This window comes from Phalaenopsis equestris, unplaced genomic scaffold (assembly GCF_001263595.1).
Source record: "Phalaenopsis equestris unplaced genomic scaffold, ASM126359v1 Scaffold000402, whole genome shotgun sequence".
Classification (NCBI taxonomy): domain Eukaryota; kingdom Viridiplantae; phylum Streptophyta; class Magnoliopsida; order Asparagales; family Orchidaceae; genus Phalaenopsis; species Phalaenopsis equestris.
Window position 1 is genome coordinate 1,915,269 of NW_018164844.1, and position 16,625 is coordinate 1,931,893.

The following is a 16,625-nucleotide window of genomic DNA, read 5'->3' on the forward strand; positions in this document are numbered from 1 at the left end:
TATATACATATATATATTTTAATATGTAAGACACACACACACAAGTACGTACCTGTGCGGACACACATCCAATCATTTATCAATAATCCATAAATTTAATTTTTATCTGTAGCACACCGACACACACACATCTAATCATTTATCAATAATCCATAATTCATTTTTTAAGTGCAACACACCTACTTTTAGAATCTAGGACAAAATATTAGGTACGCATGCAGACTCGTTGTAGAGTCATGTTGTACACTGTTGTACCACGAGTCCGCATGTATGCGAACTCCGCACGTAATATTCTCTCTCGAGAGACTGCAAACCTATTTTGACTCCAATTGAAACTTATTCACCAATTCTTTTGCCTCTCCATGCGGTTAGTATCATCATTTGCCATATCTTGCATAGCATTAATTTTCATAAATTTCTTTTCTTTATAGCATTATTTAAACCATTTTAAAATGCTTGATATTGCTATGCATTGATTATCAATTAACTTATATAAAAATGTGTCCGGGTATAACATGAGGTGTAATTGTATTTATTTAGGTATTTTACTAGGTATCTTTTTTTTAAATAGATCTTAAGATTTAAGTAATATAAGTACAATTAATTTATTTTATTATAACAAGTGATTGTATAACGCTTTTTTCGCCAGCAACATCAGGCGCTAATGGCATGTGTAGTATGAAAAAAATTCTATGAATATCAGACCTGCAAATCATTTGCTCCTCTATGTTGACAGGGAGTATTTCATCAATATTATAATATCTTCATCGAGGCAAATTTTATTTTTTCTATTTTCTTGAAATCTTATTCTTTCGTTAACAATGTAAAAAAAAAAGATTGGTTTTCTTATAAAAGTTCAAGATAAATCAATTAGCCTTATATAATATTTTTGCCTCAATATAATTCCTTTTCATTTGAATTTGTAAGCCCACAATTTGATTTGCAGTTGCTGAAGAATTTTCAAAATATTAGATTTCTAATGTAAATGTCTATTTTTCCTTTTTTGTCATTATTCTTCATTGTTTTTTTCTCCATCTCTGCTTACGGCCTTATTTAAGCTCTGCCTTCTATAGTTCTCAAATTTCTACCTCCAAGCGAGATGCATAAATGGATTTGGCGTGATAAGGATATTTCGATTAGGACAACTGCTACCGAAACTTATTCAGAAATCAACGAAAACGAAATAAAACTTTTATTAGCAATTGAATTAGGGTTACAAACGCTAAACAAAATGAAATTGAAATACAACACCACCAATCTCCGGCTATGACCGAAAGAGAAGATCCGATGACAATGGTGGTGTTGGGGGTGATTGGGGAGTAGTAGTGGTAAGGGGGGGATGCAAAGTAGACGAAAGAAAGTTGTGGATGGGTGGACCGGCTAGGATAGTGGGGTGGGGGTTTAGGAGAGGAGGCTAGGCTAGCTGGACGTGGAAGGAGGAGTAGGTGGCAGGTTTGCAGTTGAGGGAGCAGTGGGACTTGGAAGGTAGGCCCATGGCTAGGGAAGAGGTGGACAATAGGTTAGGGAAGGCTCGGTGGGTTGTGAAGGCTAGAGGAGGAAAGAGAAGGGTGAGGGGGGTGTGGCCAATGATTAGGGAAGAGGGGAAGGAATAGGAGAGGAGACAACATCACATCGGAGCAGGATACAACTAGAGCACCATTTGGTCTTTGGATATAACCCTATCAAGGGAAAAAGAAGACTCCACAGAGGCTCAAAAAGCATATATCTCATAAAACCTAACTCAAATTCCAAAAAGCAACATATAAATAGACTCCAAACAGGCAAAACATAAAAGGAAAGGTAGGGGAAGGGTTGGCGGATAACCACCCTTTTTAATTGCCACTCAGTTCCTTGGGAACCTGGATCGACGCCCACTGGGTCAGTTTTGCTGGTCCATCTGCCAGCCAGTCCATCTGGCTGACCTGCTCAGCCTCGCATCAGTCTCCCGGGGTTAGGGGAGCTTCGACCTCATTTGTCGTAGATTTCGGCTCCTCTCCTGTGATTTTAGCATTCTCAAGGAATCCCACTGGCGATTGCACCGCCCTCCAAGGCGTCTGAGGGTCTTCCCCAACTTACGAGAAAATGTTCATATTGGTCCACTCTTCTGGAAGTCTGCTACTGAACTGAATGGAGTCTACGTGTCTCGCCTCTACTGCTGAATACTCCCCAGATTAATCCATGATTGTTTTCAGTAGATCTAAGTTGGGGGTAACTAGAACATTCTCGTACAGTGGTGGTGCTGGTGGTACGTTGTCGATCGTGATATCCTTAAATACCCTTTGTCATATTTGTCCCATTTCTAGAGCTGGTTTCATAGTCCTATCATTCTCTGTTGTCATCGAAATTGATCCCACTGTGGCTGCTTTGCTAGCGAGGGCTCTTGTGATCTCGAGCTCCGCCGGAGAATGTAGGATAATGCGCTTTCTCTTCTTGGTGAAGGAATATGTGCCTTTGAATCCTTCGTGTTGAGTATTCTTGTCAAATTGCCACGGTCTTCCCAACAGAAGGTGACAAACATCCATAGGGACCACATCGCACCGCACCTGATCCTGCACTAGGCCCCCAAATCGAAAGTTATAGTAAACATCTCCGGCCGATGTTGACCCGTCTCTCCTTCTTCAGCCACATCAATGAAGAAACCACATTCTTATTGTTCCCTTCATCGATGATGAGGTTGCATGTATTTTCATTCTTGATGCATCAGCTCTAGAATATATTGTGACGAAGCCACTGTGAATTCCTTATATCAATGTCGGTCTGTAGGGCTCGTCGAACTACGAGCGCTTCTCCTTCATTTGGTGGAAGGTGATACACCTCACCCTGGTCCTCAACTGTCTCCTCGTTGCTAAATTCCTCCACGACTCCCTGATCTGTGAGGGTGACTACTAGGCTCATTGGATAGCTGGAGACCGTGCAAAGGATTCAGATCCTCATCTCTATCTCTCTTTCGACTCTCTAGATCTCTGTCGAGGGTAACCTTTCTTTGGGTCATCTCCCAATATTCGCAAGCATCTGTTGCAGGCGATAGAGCTCTCGTCGTATCTCTTTCCGGGTAGGCTCGAGCATATATTTTCTTAGTGGTACGGTTAGGGTTTGGGATTTGTGGAAGTGGGAAGGATATTTGATGGCAGGAAAGAAAATTTTTTGGTTTATGATGGATGTTAGGAAACTCTAGAATAGGATTAGGGTTAGGGTTGCTCTAATACTAAATGATAATATAATTAATTCAGAAATCAGCGAAAACGAAAACAAATTTTTATTAACGACTGAATTAGTGTTACTAACACAACACAAATTGGAAAGGAAATATAACAACTCCAATATTCAGATAGGACCACAAGAGAAGATCCGATGATGATGGTGGTGGTGGTGGTGGTGTTGGTGAGGTGATTGGGGTGTAGTACTGGTAAGGGTGGAATGGTGAGTGGGCGTGGGAAGTAATGAATGGGTGGCCGGTGGCTAGGAAATGGGGTTGGGGGATTTGGGGGGAGGGTAGGCCGGCTGGACTTGGAAGGAGGAAGTGGCGGCTGAGGGAGTAGGGGGACTGGGAAGGTAGACTGGTGGATAGGGAAGAGGTGGACAACAAGTTGGGGAAGGTTCGATGGGTTGTGAAGGCTGGAGGGGAGGATGGGGGTTGGGGGGTCACAATAGGTGATTAGGGAAGAGGGAAGGGAGAACGGAAGTAACAAACTAGGATATAACACCACTTCTGAGAAGAATATAGCCGGAGCAACACCTGGTCATTGAATGCAACCCTAGCATGGGAAAAAGGAGACTCCATAGAGACTCAAAAAGCAGAAATCACATAAAACCTAATCGTAATTCAAGGGAACAACATATAAATTGACTCCAAACAAGAAAATAGAAAAGAGAAGGTAGGGGAAGGGCTGGCGGCATTGCCCTAATTGCCACCAGGTTTCCTTGGAACCAGGAGTGGCACTCATTGGGCCGAGTCTGCCGGTCCATCTTCATCTTGCTGGCCTCCTCAACCTCGCATCAATAACTGTGGAAAGGATGACCATTACGAATTAGGATTTAGGCATGTCAAAGCATATAGATGAACTATCTTTTAATCCATACATCCAAATGGTCTCCACTTAGATCGGGCCACATAATTGCTGCAGTGATAATTAAATTTGTGAACAATGATGAGGTGAAATTAATTAATAAATGCTAATAGAGTTATTTATTATTTATACTTCCGTTTTTCAAAATGATTGAAATATATTGTAGAGCTTTATAAACATACTTTTGGTCAATTTTTGAATGTGCCAGAAGTGGGTAATTATTTAGGAAAATTTTCTTTTGAGTCGTTTTAAAATTTTGGTTTATTACATTGTACGGCTTCTCATCGGTTAAAAGTTTGATAGCTTTGGTTTATATTTTTCATAGTATCTTCAGAATTCTTGTTATCTCTCTCTGTTAATGGTATCTGTAAGAAGAACATTTATCTCCCTTTGTTTTCTCAGGGCTCTTAGAGCTAGTTCATCTTTATCATTTCTTGATGTTGTGGTTTGTTGTGAATCTTTTGATGACGATGGGATCTGCAAGAAGAACATTTATTTGCATTTGAAGAAGTTTTTCAGCGGTGTTCGTTTTACACGCCAACCTTTTCTAAGAAGTCTCCAGTCTAAGTATGAATTGGGCGCTCGTGTCTGTGTGTGTGGCAAGGTGGTGAGTGTTTTTAAAACTTATTCTTATTTCTTTCCTTGCGTGATATTTTCAGCCTATAAATCTTCATTATCCTTATTTCAGATACGGCAAAAGAAACTACATGGTCCTGTAGATTTCTTTTAGTTTGTTTGAGATTGATTGATCACTTATTGTGACAGACAACTGAGGGGCCGATTGGGATCATTTTATTTTATTTATGTTGTGATTTGAAATATAACTTTTTTCACATATTTGATTAATGTGTGATTATTTTTAAAAAAATCAAAATACGTAAAAGTTATTTTGAGCGTTTTTGATAAGATATTAATTTGTTTTTAGAAATAAAATAAATAGGAAACTTAGGGGCTGTTTGGGGTCACTTTTTTTTCATTATTTATTTATTTTATTTTGTTTATTTATGAACTGTTTTGAAATAAAACTTGTTTCACATTTTTGATTAAGTTATGATTATTATTTTTTTAAATCAAAACATTTAAAAGTTATTTTGAGTGTTTTAAAAAACATATTAGTTTCTTTTTAGAAATAAAAAATAGAAAGATTTACATACATACCACTCAATTCTCATATTTAACACCTATACAGTTTTTACGTGCATGCCACCTTTCCTATGATTGTAAAGGTGTACTTCAGTTTTTAACATTTCAAATGGTAGTATTTTTTATGTGATATGAAAGCTTTGGGTGGTATAGATTTAAAAATTAAAGCTTAGGTGCTAGATCTTTTAATAGATAAGAATTGGGTGGTATGTATGTTAATTCCCCTAAAAAAAAAACATATAAAAACACACCATTTAAACATGTTTTAAAATCAACAGAGAAAATAAAAACAAAATAAAAATAACATTAATTTTAACGACCCCTAAAAAAGTATACACTTGGGCATCTTGTTTAGCCAATTATTTGTCTTGTATAAAAATATTAGAATATTTTTATTGTCTGATCCGGAATAGATTTGAGCCTTCAGACGATACGCTCATGCATTTTCTCATGGCACATGCATTAAAGTTTTTAAGTAGATATGCATGGTCGTTATTTGTGGAAACCATCTCATCAAGGAAATATTCACCTTTTTGTGTACCAATTACAGCAATTATAAGAATCATCTTTCTTTCTGTACTTAAATTGATTTCTGTCATGCGTATGGACACATGCAATTGTTTCAGATCTGCTGTACGGATACATTAAGCAGAATTCTGCTTGGGTCAATGAACAGCTTTACCTTTTGCATCTCAGTGGATAATGGAATAAAAGCACCTTATATCGTTCCATCCTAAAGAAGAGAAATGAAAGATTATTTTTTTGGTCTTATTTAACAATGATTTTCCGAATTTCTGTGTTTTTCTTTCTTTTCTTAATTAGAGTAATTAATGATGATAAGAATGGTATGAAAAATGGAAAAATATGAAAGATATGTAGAATAATCTAAACCTGTAGATATAAATAAGTCATTTGGTTTCAAAACTCTATTCATTTCTTTATTTGCTATCATGTTCCATAGTGAATAATTACAAGGTAAAGTGTACTTAAATATTTTACTAGTAGTCTATTTAGTTTTCGTGGCATCTTCGTGGAAATTGAAATTTTGGGGTTTTCTAATTAGATATTCACATTTCTTTTATTTTATTTCATTTTGTACAAATTTTAGTTTATTTTGTTACACCCCAACTAACGGCCTATAGGATCAAGAAAATGCTGCTACAGTGGTGGACGACTCAGTCAGATCCAATCCACAATATCGCTTGTGCTATCTTGCAAAAATACATAACTGAAATTTGAATAATAATAATAATAATAATAATAATAATAATAATAATAATAATAATAATAATTGAATGGAAACACCTTTTCATTTAGGACTTAAAGAATCATATACTTGTTTTTTGAGCCATCGTAACTGAGAGAGAGAGAGAGAAGTCGTAGAAAAAGGAAGAGAAGAAGTGAAAGAAAGAAGAAGAAGAAGAATAAGAGAAGGAAGGAAGTCACCGTGTACATCGGTGGAAGTCTCGACACTTGTGGGCCAAAGGAGGAGATGACGCAGTGCATGAAGTGGAGAATAGATGCCGATCAACTCTAGTCGAGCGGCTCTCATGGGAAGCAAGAGCTTGTGGGTTTGAGCCGAAGTGAAGCTTTCGTGTGAAAGGACAGGGAAGCCTTAGTTGAGGACGAGCAATTCAATTGCAGAAGAAAGAAGGGAGGCCGAGTGAGTCTTCTGTGGAAGAAAGAAGGAGGTTGAGCAGCTCGTGTGTGCGGGACGGAGCTTCTCTTCGAGAGAATGCATGCAGCCGAATCAGTTTAGGGTTTATTTTATTTTATTATATTAGTATAAGTGATAATAAGTTAAATTAATGTTACTAATATTACTTTAAAATTTTGCTAATTATAATTAAAAAATATTAATGAAAATAACATTGGATTTGAGGCTCCGTTTGGGAGCGCTTCTATTCCACGACGTAGGTTCGGGCTGCGAAAATTGGCCCGTTTGGGATGACGTCTGGCGGCGGCGTCCTGCATTTTTGATTGAACGCGGACCGCAGATTCGACTCCGCGTCCCGCGCTCGAGGTAGCGTTCTTACATGTTACCTCCCGTCTTCTTCGATTCTGCAGAGAGGTGCGAACGAGAGAGTCGAAGAAGATGACGCTAGGGCTTTCTCTTATTACCTTTCTCCCATCCTTATTACCCCTCCTCGTTCTACCCTTCAACTTCGTTTTCAAACAGAAAAGTATTCAGGGCGAGGCGATGAAAATAATAATAAGTGGGGATGGGAGTGCAAAAGGAGATTTTGAAGCCCGACAATGGAGCCAAGCCTATTCGTGGTCAAAATGTTATCGTGCACGCTACTCTGTTTTCTTTCAATTCTGAATCAGGAATTGGATGAATAATGTTCTTTTCTCTCATAGAACTCCCAATCAAAATGAAAAGAAAATTCATCATATTATTTGTTTTATTTTCTCATCACTTGGATATTTTCTTCTCCTCTCCAGTCTTAATCAGAGTTGTTTCAAAGTTTGAGAATGATTGATGGAAACATAAACTGATCATTTATGTTTAAATGATGCTTGCTGTTTTGTTTGCATTGGACTAATTATTTCTATGCAATTGTGTTCTATTTTTTGGAACATCTATATAATTGTTTATTTTTCTATGAACTGTTTGGCTACTAAAATTTTAAATGTGTGATTGCCACAGTTCTGTTTTAAACAACTTTACTAAACAAGGGCAGAATGATCATTTTCCACAGCTATTTTTACACAGTTGCAAGTAACAGACAGCCGTCTTTCCTGCAACAGCTTCCTGAAGCAGCGCAACTGTAGCTGAAAAATTAAGAAGTTGCAGCTCCCCAAACAGACTCTCAAGATGGGGAAGATTGGTGATAGGGAGGTAAGGATTCAATTTTAAAATTTGAATTAACATATTTAATTAAAGGTATTAAGGCTTTATTTATGATTCGATATTAGAAAGATAAGCAGAAGGAAAGAGGCCGAACCAAGTCAAATTGTAAGGAGGATTAAGGAATCTTGTGTGCAGGGAAGCGAACCAAGCCTTTTAAGGTAAGGTTTTTATTTTTAATTAAAAAATATGTATATATTATATGGCAGATTTGATTGAGATTGAATTCCCACACTTATAGTGTACCGATGAGAACCTTATCTTCAGTGATATCGATGGCCGTCCAGAGCTCTGTTAGGGCTTCCAATGGCAATTTCAGTCGCAATTGATTCTACCGCTCGAAGGAAGAGGACCTCACATCGTCAAGTCTCACGCCATACTGGCGTCTGCGTCGACATCTCTTTTGCAACTTGGCTCTATTGCTCTTGTCGTTGTCTCGATACTGCTCGGCGTCTTGATCACAACTTTTGTTCGTTCGCAGCTCCCTTAACTCGCATCGTCTCTGCTCGACGCTGTTTCCCAGGTCTGCGCTCGACAGCTCCATCATAGTCTCTGTCGTTCGCAGCTCTCTTAGCTCGCGTCATCTCTGTTTGAAGCCCGTCAGACCGTTTCTTCCTGACCGTGACCACCATCTTGTAAGAGAGATGACATCGACGCTCCGTTCTTATACAAATGCCCTTGCCAACGACTTGCCCATTCTTGCTCGTGCCCTCCAGGTTCAGAGTCTGTTTTTGCTATCGGTAAGTCCTGCAATGTTCCACAATCGTACCACGAGGCTCTTGAAGGTGGCAGTGATCACACTTTTATTAAAAAGCTTGGGAAAAAATAGGAAGTCTGCACTTATTCTCACTGTGGTTGAAACTTGTGCTCTAGCGTCCTCTTAGCGTTTTGCTATAGTGGGAAATTCCTTTATGGTTACCCAAAACTGAAGATCATTAGGAACCTTTATGGTTACCCAAAACTGGAGATCATTAGGAAAAAAAATTGATGCTATGAAATATTGGGCAGTTGGAACATTGGTCTACTAGACGGTTGACATATACTTATTCAGCTATCTTACGATGCTGATTACAATCAAAATTTCTCTCAAAAAGTTATCAAGATAGATAATCATTTTATGAAAATTCTAAAGTGGTATGAAAAAGATAATCATTTTATGAAAATTCTAAAGTGGACTGTCGGTTTTGATCCAAAAGCAGAGTCCCCTATCATTTCAGTTTGGATAAAGTTTTCGGGGTTAAAATTACATCTGTTCAACATGAAAGCCCTCTACTCTTTTGCAACTGCTTACGGTAAGTCTCTCAAGGTGGATAGTCCTACGTTTACTGTCACAGACCCTTTGTGGCTTGTGTTTTAGTTGAGAGAGATTTCACTCAACCAGCTCCGGAGGAGATATGGATTGACACTATTGAAAACGGGTATTGACAAAATGTTGAAATAGAACTACATCCTCCTTGCTCTCATTAGAGTATTTTTGGCTATAATTCTACTATTTGCTATCGCTTGCATCCTCATCTAAAGTCGAATAACACTAAAGATCAGCCACTTACCATCCTTGGTGAGAATGTCCAATTCGATCCTCTTTCCAACATCGCAGTTACACATGAAAAACACCTTACTACAGATACAGATCCAAATGTGCTGATACCACTTACTGTTATTAAAGAAGACCCACTTACATGCCAAGACACACGAGAGTGCTCCTTTAACCCGATAGAAGATCAACTGGTACAACAATTAGTTGTTTCTAATGTTCAACAAACTACACATATCATGCACACTTCAGACCATTTTGCCGATCAGGTCAGCCAATCTTTGAATGAGAAATGACAGGTCTACATGAGGAGGAAGAAAAAGAACGGAGGATGACTTGAGCTAGGGATTTTATTAGATGATACATTGGTTACTAGTGGCAAACTCATCTGACTAATTTATTAGCTGGCTCCTTCCCTAGAACTAGAGGCAGAGGCAAGGCAAAATCGGGTCGCTCTCCAGCTATCTGATGCTCTTATTTTGGCACATTTTGGTTTTTTATTTAGATCTCTTATGTTTTTTTTGTTGTATTTTCTCTTTTTTTGTGTGGGCTGGTGGCATGTTTGGGACCTTCCACAAAATCTATCTGTACTCTACTTTTTATTTAATATATTAGCCTTTGAGCTTTCAAATATATATATATATATATATATATTTAGCACCGCATTCCTAGGTCTGCTGGTAGAACATCCGCTTCAATGGTGTAAGTCCCCTTTGGTTTAGGGAATAATTGAAGGATGGAGATACAATTTCGAGATCTAGAAGTGGATCACCTTGAAGGATAAGACATAAAATAATTGAAATTTTAGTTTGATTTATTAATTTTAGATTTAATTTTTTTAAAATATTAATTTTTAATAACAATTAAGATTGAAGAATATTTGAACATATAAGATTTGAAAATTACGAGTTAGTTAGACAGGCAAATAAAGTTGAGGTGAGTGGTTAAATTTTTAAATTCCAGTAATCTTGTTTAGTTGAAGAAGTCTTTTTGATTTATTGTATATTCTAGTTTTGTTAGATTTAAATTACAATAGATTCATCATATTGTTATATAGAAGATAGATGCATGTCACAGTTCGACGCTAGAGTTGGAACTAACTAAGGCTAGATTAGTCGGTCGGACGGTGTGAACTATGTTTTCTATGTTACTTGTTGTCAAAACGGTGTGAACTATGTTTACTATGTTCATTTACTATTTAATAGTTGAAAGTGCCTCTAATTAAATTAAAATAGTAAAATTACATTTACCTTCCTACTTAGTTGTCCACATCTTCTATACACATTTTTTATCTTTTAAATTTTAATAAATTAAATTAACATGAAAAATTAGTTTAAAAATAACAGTGTGCAAAACAATCGAGTGAATATTCATGCTTTTAAACTACATTAATTTAAGGGAAAAAGTATCATGCATGTTGGTTAAACTTTTTAATAAATAAATATAAATATTTGACATGTTATTCATTGAATCTTACAATATCAATATTATACTAAAATATGTACGTTTGTCACAGAAGCACCGTTTAAAAATTGTGTCAATTAAAATACATTGATATCAATATTAATATTCTTTTTTATTTACGTGCATGAGTACCTTAATGTTCCATCACTAGTACTATCAATGAGTGATTCTATCATAATTGATCATGCACATCCAAACAATCAATATAAGTATATCATTCATGTACTCGTCACATTCAATTCAATATATTTTATATAACATACACTAATGCATGATATCAAGTAACTACAAACGTTTTAATGTTGCCAATAAAGAAAATTATATAAATCAAAATAAAGTTCGTGCAAATATCATTCTCTACTAATGTATAAAAATTGAAAAGAACAAAAATATTATCATAGATTAAAAGTATGAGTACTCGTCCCGATGTCAAATGATTTGTTCTTGAAGTTGTCTTAACCTCGACCTTTCTAGATTGGGAACCTAATATAAACATAATATTAATTACTAAATTCTAAATAATTTATTATTTTAACTAGTTATAACTTTTATTTATGTATAAATTTTTTCATATTATTTAACTCTGCTCATCTCAATCTCGCTTAAATGTTCTTTTGAATATATGTAAATATATAATAATAATAATATTATTATTAATTTTATTATTTAAATCAATAACTAAATTAGAGCTTATCTCCTCGGTCCAAACCTACACACACAAAATCTTCTTCCTCCCTCTGCGCTTGATTTCGATCCACTGTGCGCAAGAAATCTACTTCGGCTCTCCTTCGCACGAAATCAATAACTAAATTAAATGCATATAAAAGTTTAGTTTCTTTCTCATTGAGTAAATATAATAGACATATACATTAGATTATTATAAAATCTCTTTAAGTAATATATGAAAGTTCTGCGTGCATATTGTTTTTTTTTTACTTGGATTACTGTAGTTTAGAAGTGTTATTGCTCCCGAGCTATTTTTAGACAATTTTAGATAATTCTTTATGTTGTTTTAACTTTTTTTAAATTTGATGAATAAAAAGGTGCTAATGTGCACAATAGGATAAAACAATTATCATAAAGGTAAAACTTTTACTTGTTAATTAAATTACTTTCTGGCTCTTTTATGAATTTTTGAATACTAAACTGCATTGTTAAAAATAGAAAAAATAAAGATTTTATTTCCATCATTCAACCGTCTGTTCCCGTTTTAATCAATTATAAGCCTCCGGTCGGATTGTGACAAATCAAGGCTTAGTGAGTGACGAATTGGTCTTTTTCAATCATCACAAACATTAACAATCTATTTTAATATTCATTTACGTTCTCAATACAAAGTTGCAGGTTAATAATTTCACAAAATACATATAGAGCTACTAAAAACATCAAACATATACAAATACATGCTTCAAAAGTTTTCATAATCTTATCAAAATTTTACAACACAAAAGTTGAACAAAGTCACCCGTAGTGATCATGTTCCTTGCCCCTCCCTAAAAATCAATAACTAATGAGAGTAAGCTACAGACTTAGTGAAATAATCATTACTAAAGTAAGATTTTATTGATGGAAAGAAATCTGCATGCTTCACCATGACAACTATGAGTGACAACAATGCATAACATGTATGTTTTAATCATATAGAAAATGGGTATAAAAATAATAAATCGTAACAAACTGTACAACAGGCCTTTATCCCACTAAGTGGGGTCAGTTACATGAATCTTTTTTCTCCATTGCGTCCTATTGAGTGTCATTTTTTCACAAACCGTAATAAGCTGTAACATACATATATTTCTTTCATTCCTTGCACAATCATATTACTATTTTTAATTATTTCATACGCAATATTTGTCATCTTATGAATATTACTTGTACTTGTATAAAATTTGACTTAATTTGTTTTTTTGAGTTGTCAGCCAGATCGTTGGCTACAAGCCTATATTTGCTGTAAAGGTTGTCATCTCTCAACATAAAAATTATCAACATTTCTCTTGATATCAACATGTCCGTTCTATTCTCAATATCGAGGTTCATAAACTATATAAATTTTTTTGTCATCTTTACCTGTGCAGGTCATTCGTATAATAGTTTACCTATAACAACATTTGTGAGATTCTCTTGATCATTTTTTCTTTTAAAGTTCAAATTTCATATTTAGATACTGTCCTCCTCTTGTAGTTTGCAACTGTCGTCCTAGATGCTAATTCTCTACCTAAACTAGCCGACATGAAGGACACTTGGACACAAATTTTGCCACACTTCTCTTTAATCCTGGCCACAAAAATTTTTTTTTGAGATCCTGATACATTTTGTCACTCCTTGGGTGAATAATATAACTGTATAAATGTGCTTCCTCTAGAATTTCTTTCCTCAGGTTATCAACATCTGAAAGCTAAGACGAATACTGCAGTCCGACTGTATTAACATCTAACTATCTATATTCATAAAAACTTCTAATACATATAAAGAGTCACTAATCCACAAGTGCAATAAAGTTTCAATCATGCAGCAATAAAATCTATGGACAATATCTCAATCTAGAATTGAACAGTAAATCATCTAAAAAAATAGTAAAAAGAAACTATTATATAAATACCTAGAAGTAGTAGTCTTTCTCTGATAGACCAAGGCTTTCATATCAGACATATCAATCTTTAACTTCCCTTCTCCTAAAAGAAAACATTTAACTGCAGCTGTAAGTGAATGCTTAATATCTTTTGTCACGACCCGGTCGACTTCTTAGAATTAATTATTGCGAGAACAACAGTCGGATGATATTAACATCTAACCATTCATATTTTTTTTGAAAACCTCCAATACATATAAAAGAACCACTAAGCCACAAAGTACAATAAAATCTAAAGCATCTAGAAACACTAACATCCGAAAATAACATCTTAATCCAGTATCGAAAGAATATCAATGTTTGAAAGAAATAATAAAGAGAAGTTATCCTCATAAAAAATATACCTAGCAGTAGATGTCCTCCTCTATCAAACATACCTCCTAAAGTTTTTTTTTCTCCTGAAAGAAAACATTAACTGCAATTATAAGTATAACTTAGTGAATAATTATAATCTAATATGTATTAAATTTCTTATACTATGTTATGCATGATTGATCAAAGAAAAATGCTGTAAATTTCATTAAAACTTTTACTTTAGCCCTTCCTATTCCACTTTAAGTAATTATTGTTTTTAACATTTTTATAAGTCATAACACGATTACCGTCATACCTGAAGATATCTTAAAAAATGTGTCTGAAGGCACTCTTAAAATGTGTCTGAAGGCACCATAAAATAATGCATTTGAAGGTTCCCTCAGTTTGCACTTGGATGCACACCTTTATCATTTCTTTTAACGCGTGCGAGTACATTTCATCCCCTGCCAGTACTATCTTGGGGTAATCCTGTACGATTTAAATCTTTAATTTTCATTTACTTTCATTCAAATTACTTCTTTTTTTAAGTACATTAAGCATTATTTCTTTCCCTTTTCATTTCTTCCTTCATTCTTAAATTACGACATGCATACAAACTTAAAATGATTGACTAAAGCATTAAAGAAATTCTTTATTTAATAAATTTTAAATCCGATACATATAAGAAAATAATTACTCACATTGACTTAGAAGACCTTTGAAAATACTTTTTACTTCATTTTACTTCTTTGAACAACCACCTATATTAATTGAAAGTACATACTTTAATTAATAAACCATCACTTATATATCTTTGAATTAAATAATTGTATTAGTTACCCAAAAGATTTTATCGATTGAATACTATTCAACAAGATCATAAAGAAAAGTATAAATTTTCTCCACTTATCTCTTTCATTCTCCTCACAAACTTCTCGATCCCAAAACACTTAGTCTTTTGAACGTAACTTCTTAAATCCTTGAATCAAATAGACTATATTTTAAAATAAAAACACTTATGTATATAACATATGAATAATTTTGCTTATTTTAAAAATGAAGATTTACCTTATAAGTTGTTCAGATCAATCTCTTCTCTCATTGACATGCTTCTTCAACCTTTCCCGTGAATCTGAATTTGTATTTGATTAATCCTTAATTTCCATAAAATTAGCATTAATTAATTAATTAATTAATCATACACTCGCACATTAATATAATTATTCATCTAACAACATTAATTTAAGTATTACATATACCTATTTTTAAAGCCTCGACCTTAGCCCTAGCTCACGCACGAAGCTTCAACTTCTTTCTGTAAATGAACAGAAGCTATTCTGCTTCTTTTTCTTCGCGGCTCATCTACAATCGATAGAGCAGCGCACTACCTCGACTCCCTCCTCTTCGTCCTGCACGCGAGCACCGCAGGAACCGCGACTCGTCTCCCTCTTCTCCTACGCACGTCAAGCGGTGCGTAGCTTCTATTCTTCTGTTATGTGAGCACAGTGCTGAAGCTCACACCTCCTCCCTTCCTCCACTTTGACTCAACCTAAAGCAAGTTGACTTCCTTCTCATGGCTCAATTCAGGGCAGCGAACAACACGACTGCCTCCCCTTCCTTCGCAATCAACCGTGACACGAATCTGGTGAGGCACAAAACCACTTTCCTTTTTCTTCCTATTCAGCTAGAGTCGGCTACGACATAATAACTTCTCTGTCGATCTCTCCTGCTATCTCTTACTTTCTAGTGCTCATGCGATGGTTAATATTAGGGTTGTCCTCGTTTTTCGCTAACAACTCGTGTTCGGCTCGTTCGTTAAGCTTAACGAGCCGAACACGAATAAATATTTTTTCGCTCGTGTTTGGTTCGAATTGGCGCAAAAAAAAAAGTAAAAAATTTAATTAATTAATAAAAATATAAATATACTCAATGTTCCGCTGTGTAACACCGATAACACCAATAACACCGCGAAATAACACCTGCTGTGTTATCAGTGTTATTCCTTTGTTCGTGGTGTTTTGGGTGTTATTTCACGCCGCTAAATAACACCAATAACACCAATAACACCAATAATACCACAAAATAACACCTAGTAACACTCGCTATGCTATAGATATTATTCCACCGTTCGCGGAATAACACGATAACACAAAGAATACTGTAGAATAACACCGAGTAACACTCGCTGTATTATTAGTATTATTTTTCCGTCCACGGTGTTATCAGTGTTATTCTGTTGTGTTATTGGTGTTATCGTTGTTATTCCGTGCTATTTGGGTGTTACTCAGGTGCTATTGTGAGTGTTTCTCGGGTGTTATCGTTGTGTTATTGTTATTATTTTGCAGTCCGCGGTATTATCTGCACGATTTCGTGGCGTTTTATATTCTACCGAGCCTATTTCTACACGAACACGAGCCATTTCGAACTCTAGCCAAATTGGAACGAGCCGAACACGAGCCAAGGCCCAGCTCGCTCAAGCTCGGCTCGTTTACAACCCTAATTTGAATGGTGTAATACAACTCTTAAGTCATAGCCGAACGGTGCTTATCTTAGTGCCCATTCGAATTATTATTTTATTGTAATAAATTTTTTTTTTGTTATTACATCTCCGGTCTTGGCTCGAGCTCATTGTCTAGTGTCCAC

The 16,625-nt window shown here is 35.4% G+C and overlaps 1 protein-coding gene across 8 annotated transcripts in view; it reads left to right on the plus strand.

The window, feature by feature from the left end:
• The window catches only part of LOC110026824 (ATP-dependent DNA helicase homolog RECG, chloroplastic), a 173,528-nt gene that overhangs the window by 39,105 nt on the left and 117,798 nt on the right, over nucleotides 1–16,625 (plus strand). For 7 of the 8 annotated variants that reach the window (XM_020727980.1, XM_020727974.1, XM_020727979.1 and 4 more), the window contains one exon: nucleotides 4,470–4,674. In XM_020727980.1, coding sequence (XP_020583639.1) covers nucleotides 4,470–4,674 — 205 coding nt within the window. The remainder of the gene's footprint in view (nucleotides 1–4,469; nucleotides 4,675–16,625) is intronic. The other variant, XM_020727978.1, reaches the window with a different exon arrangement.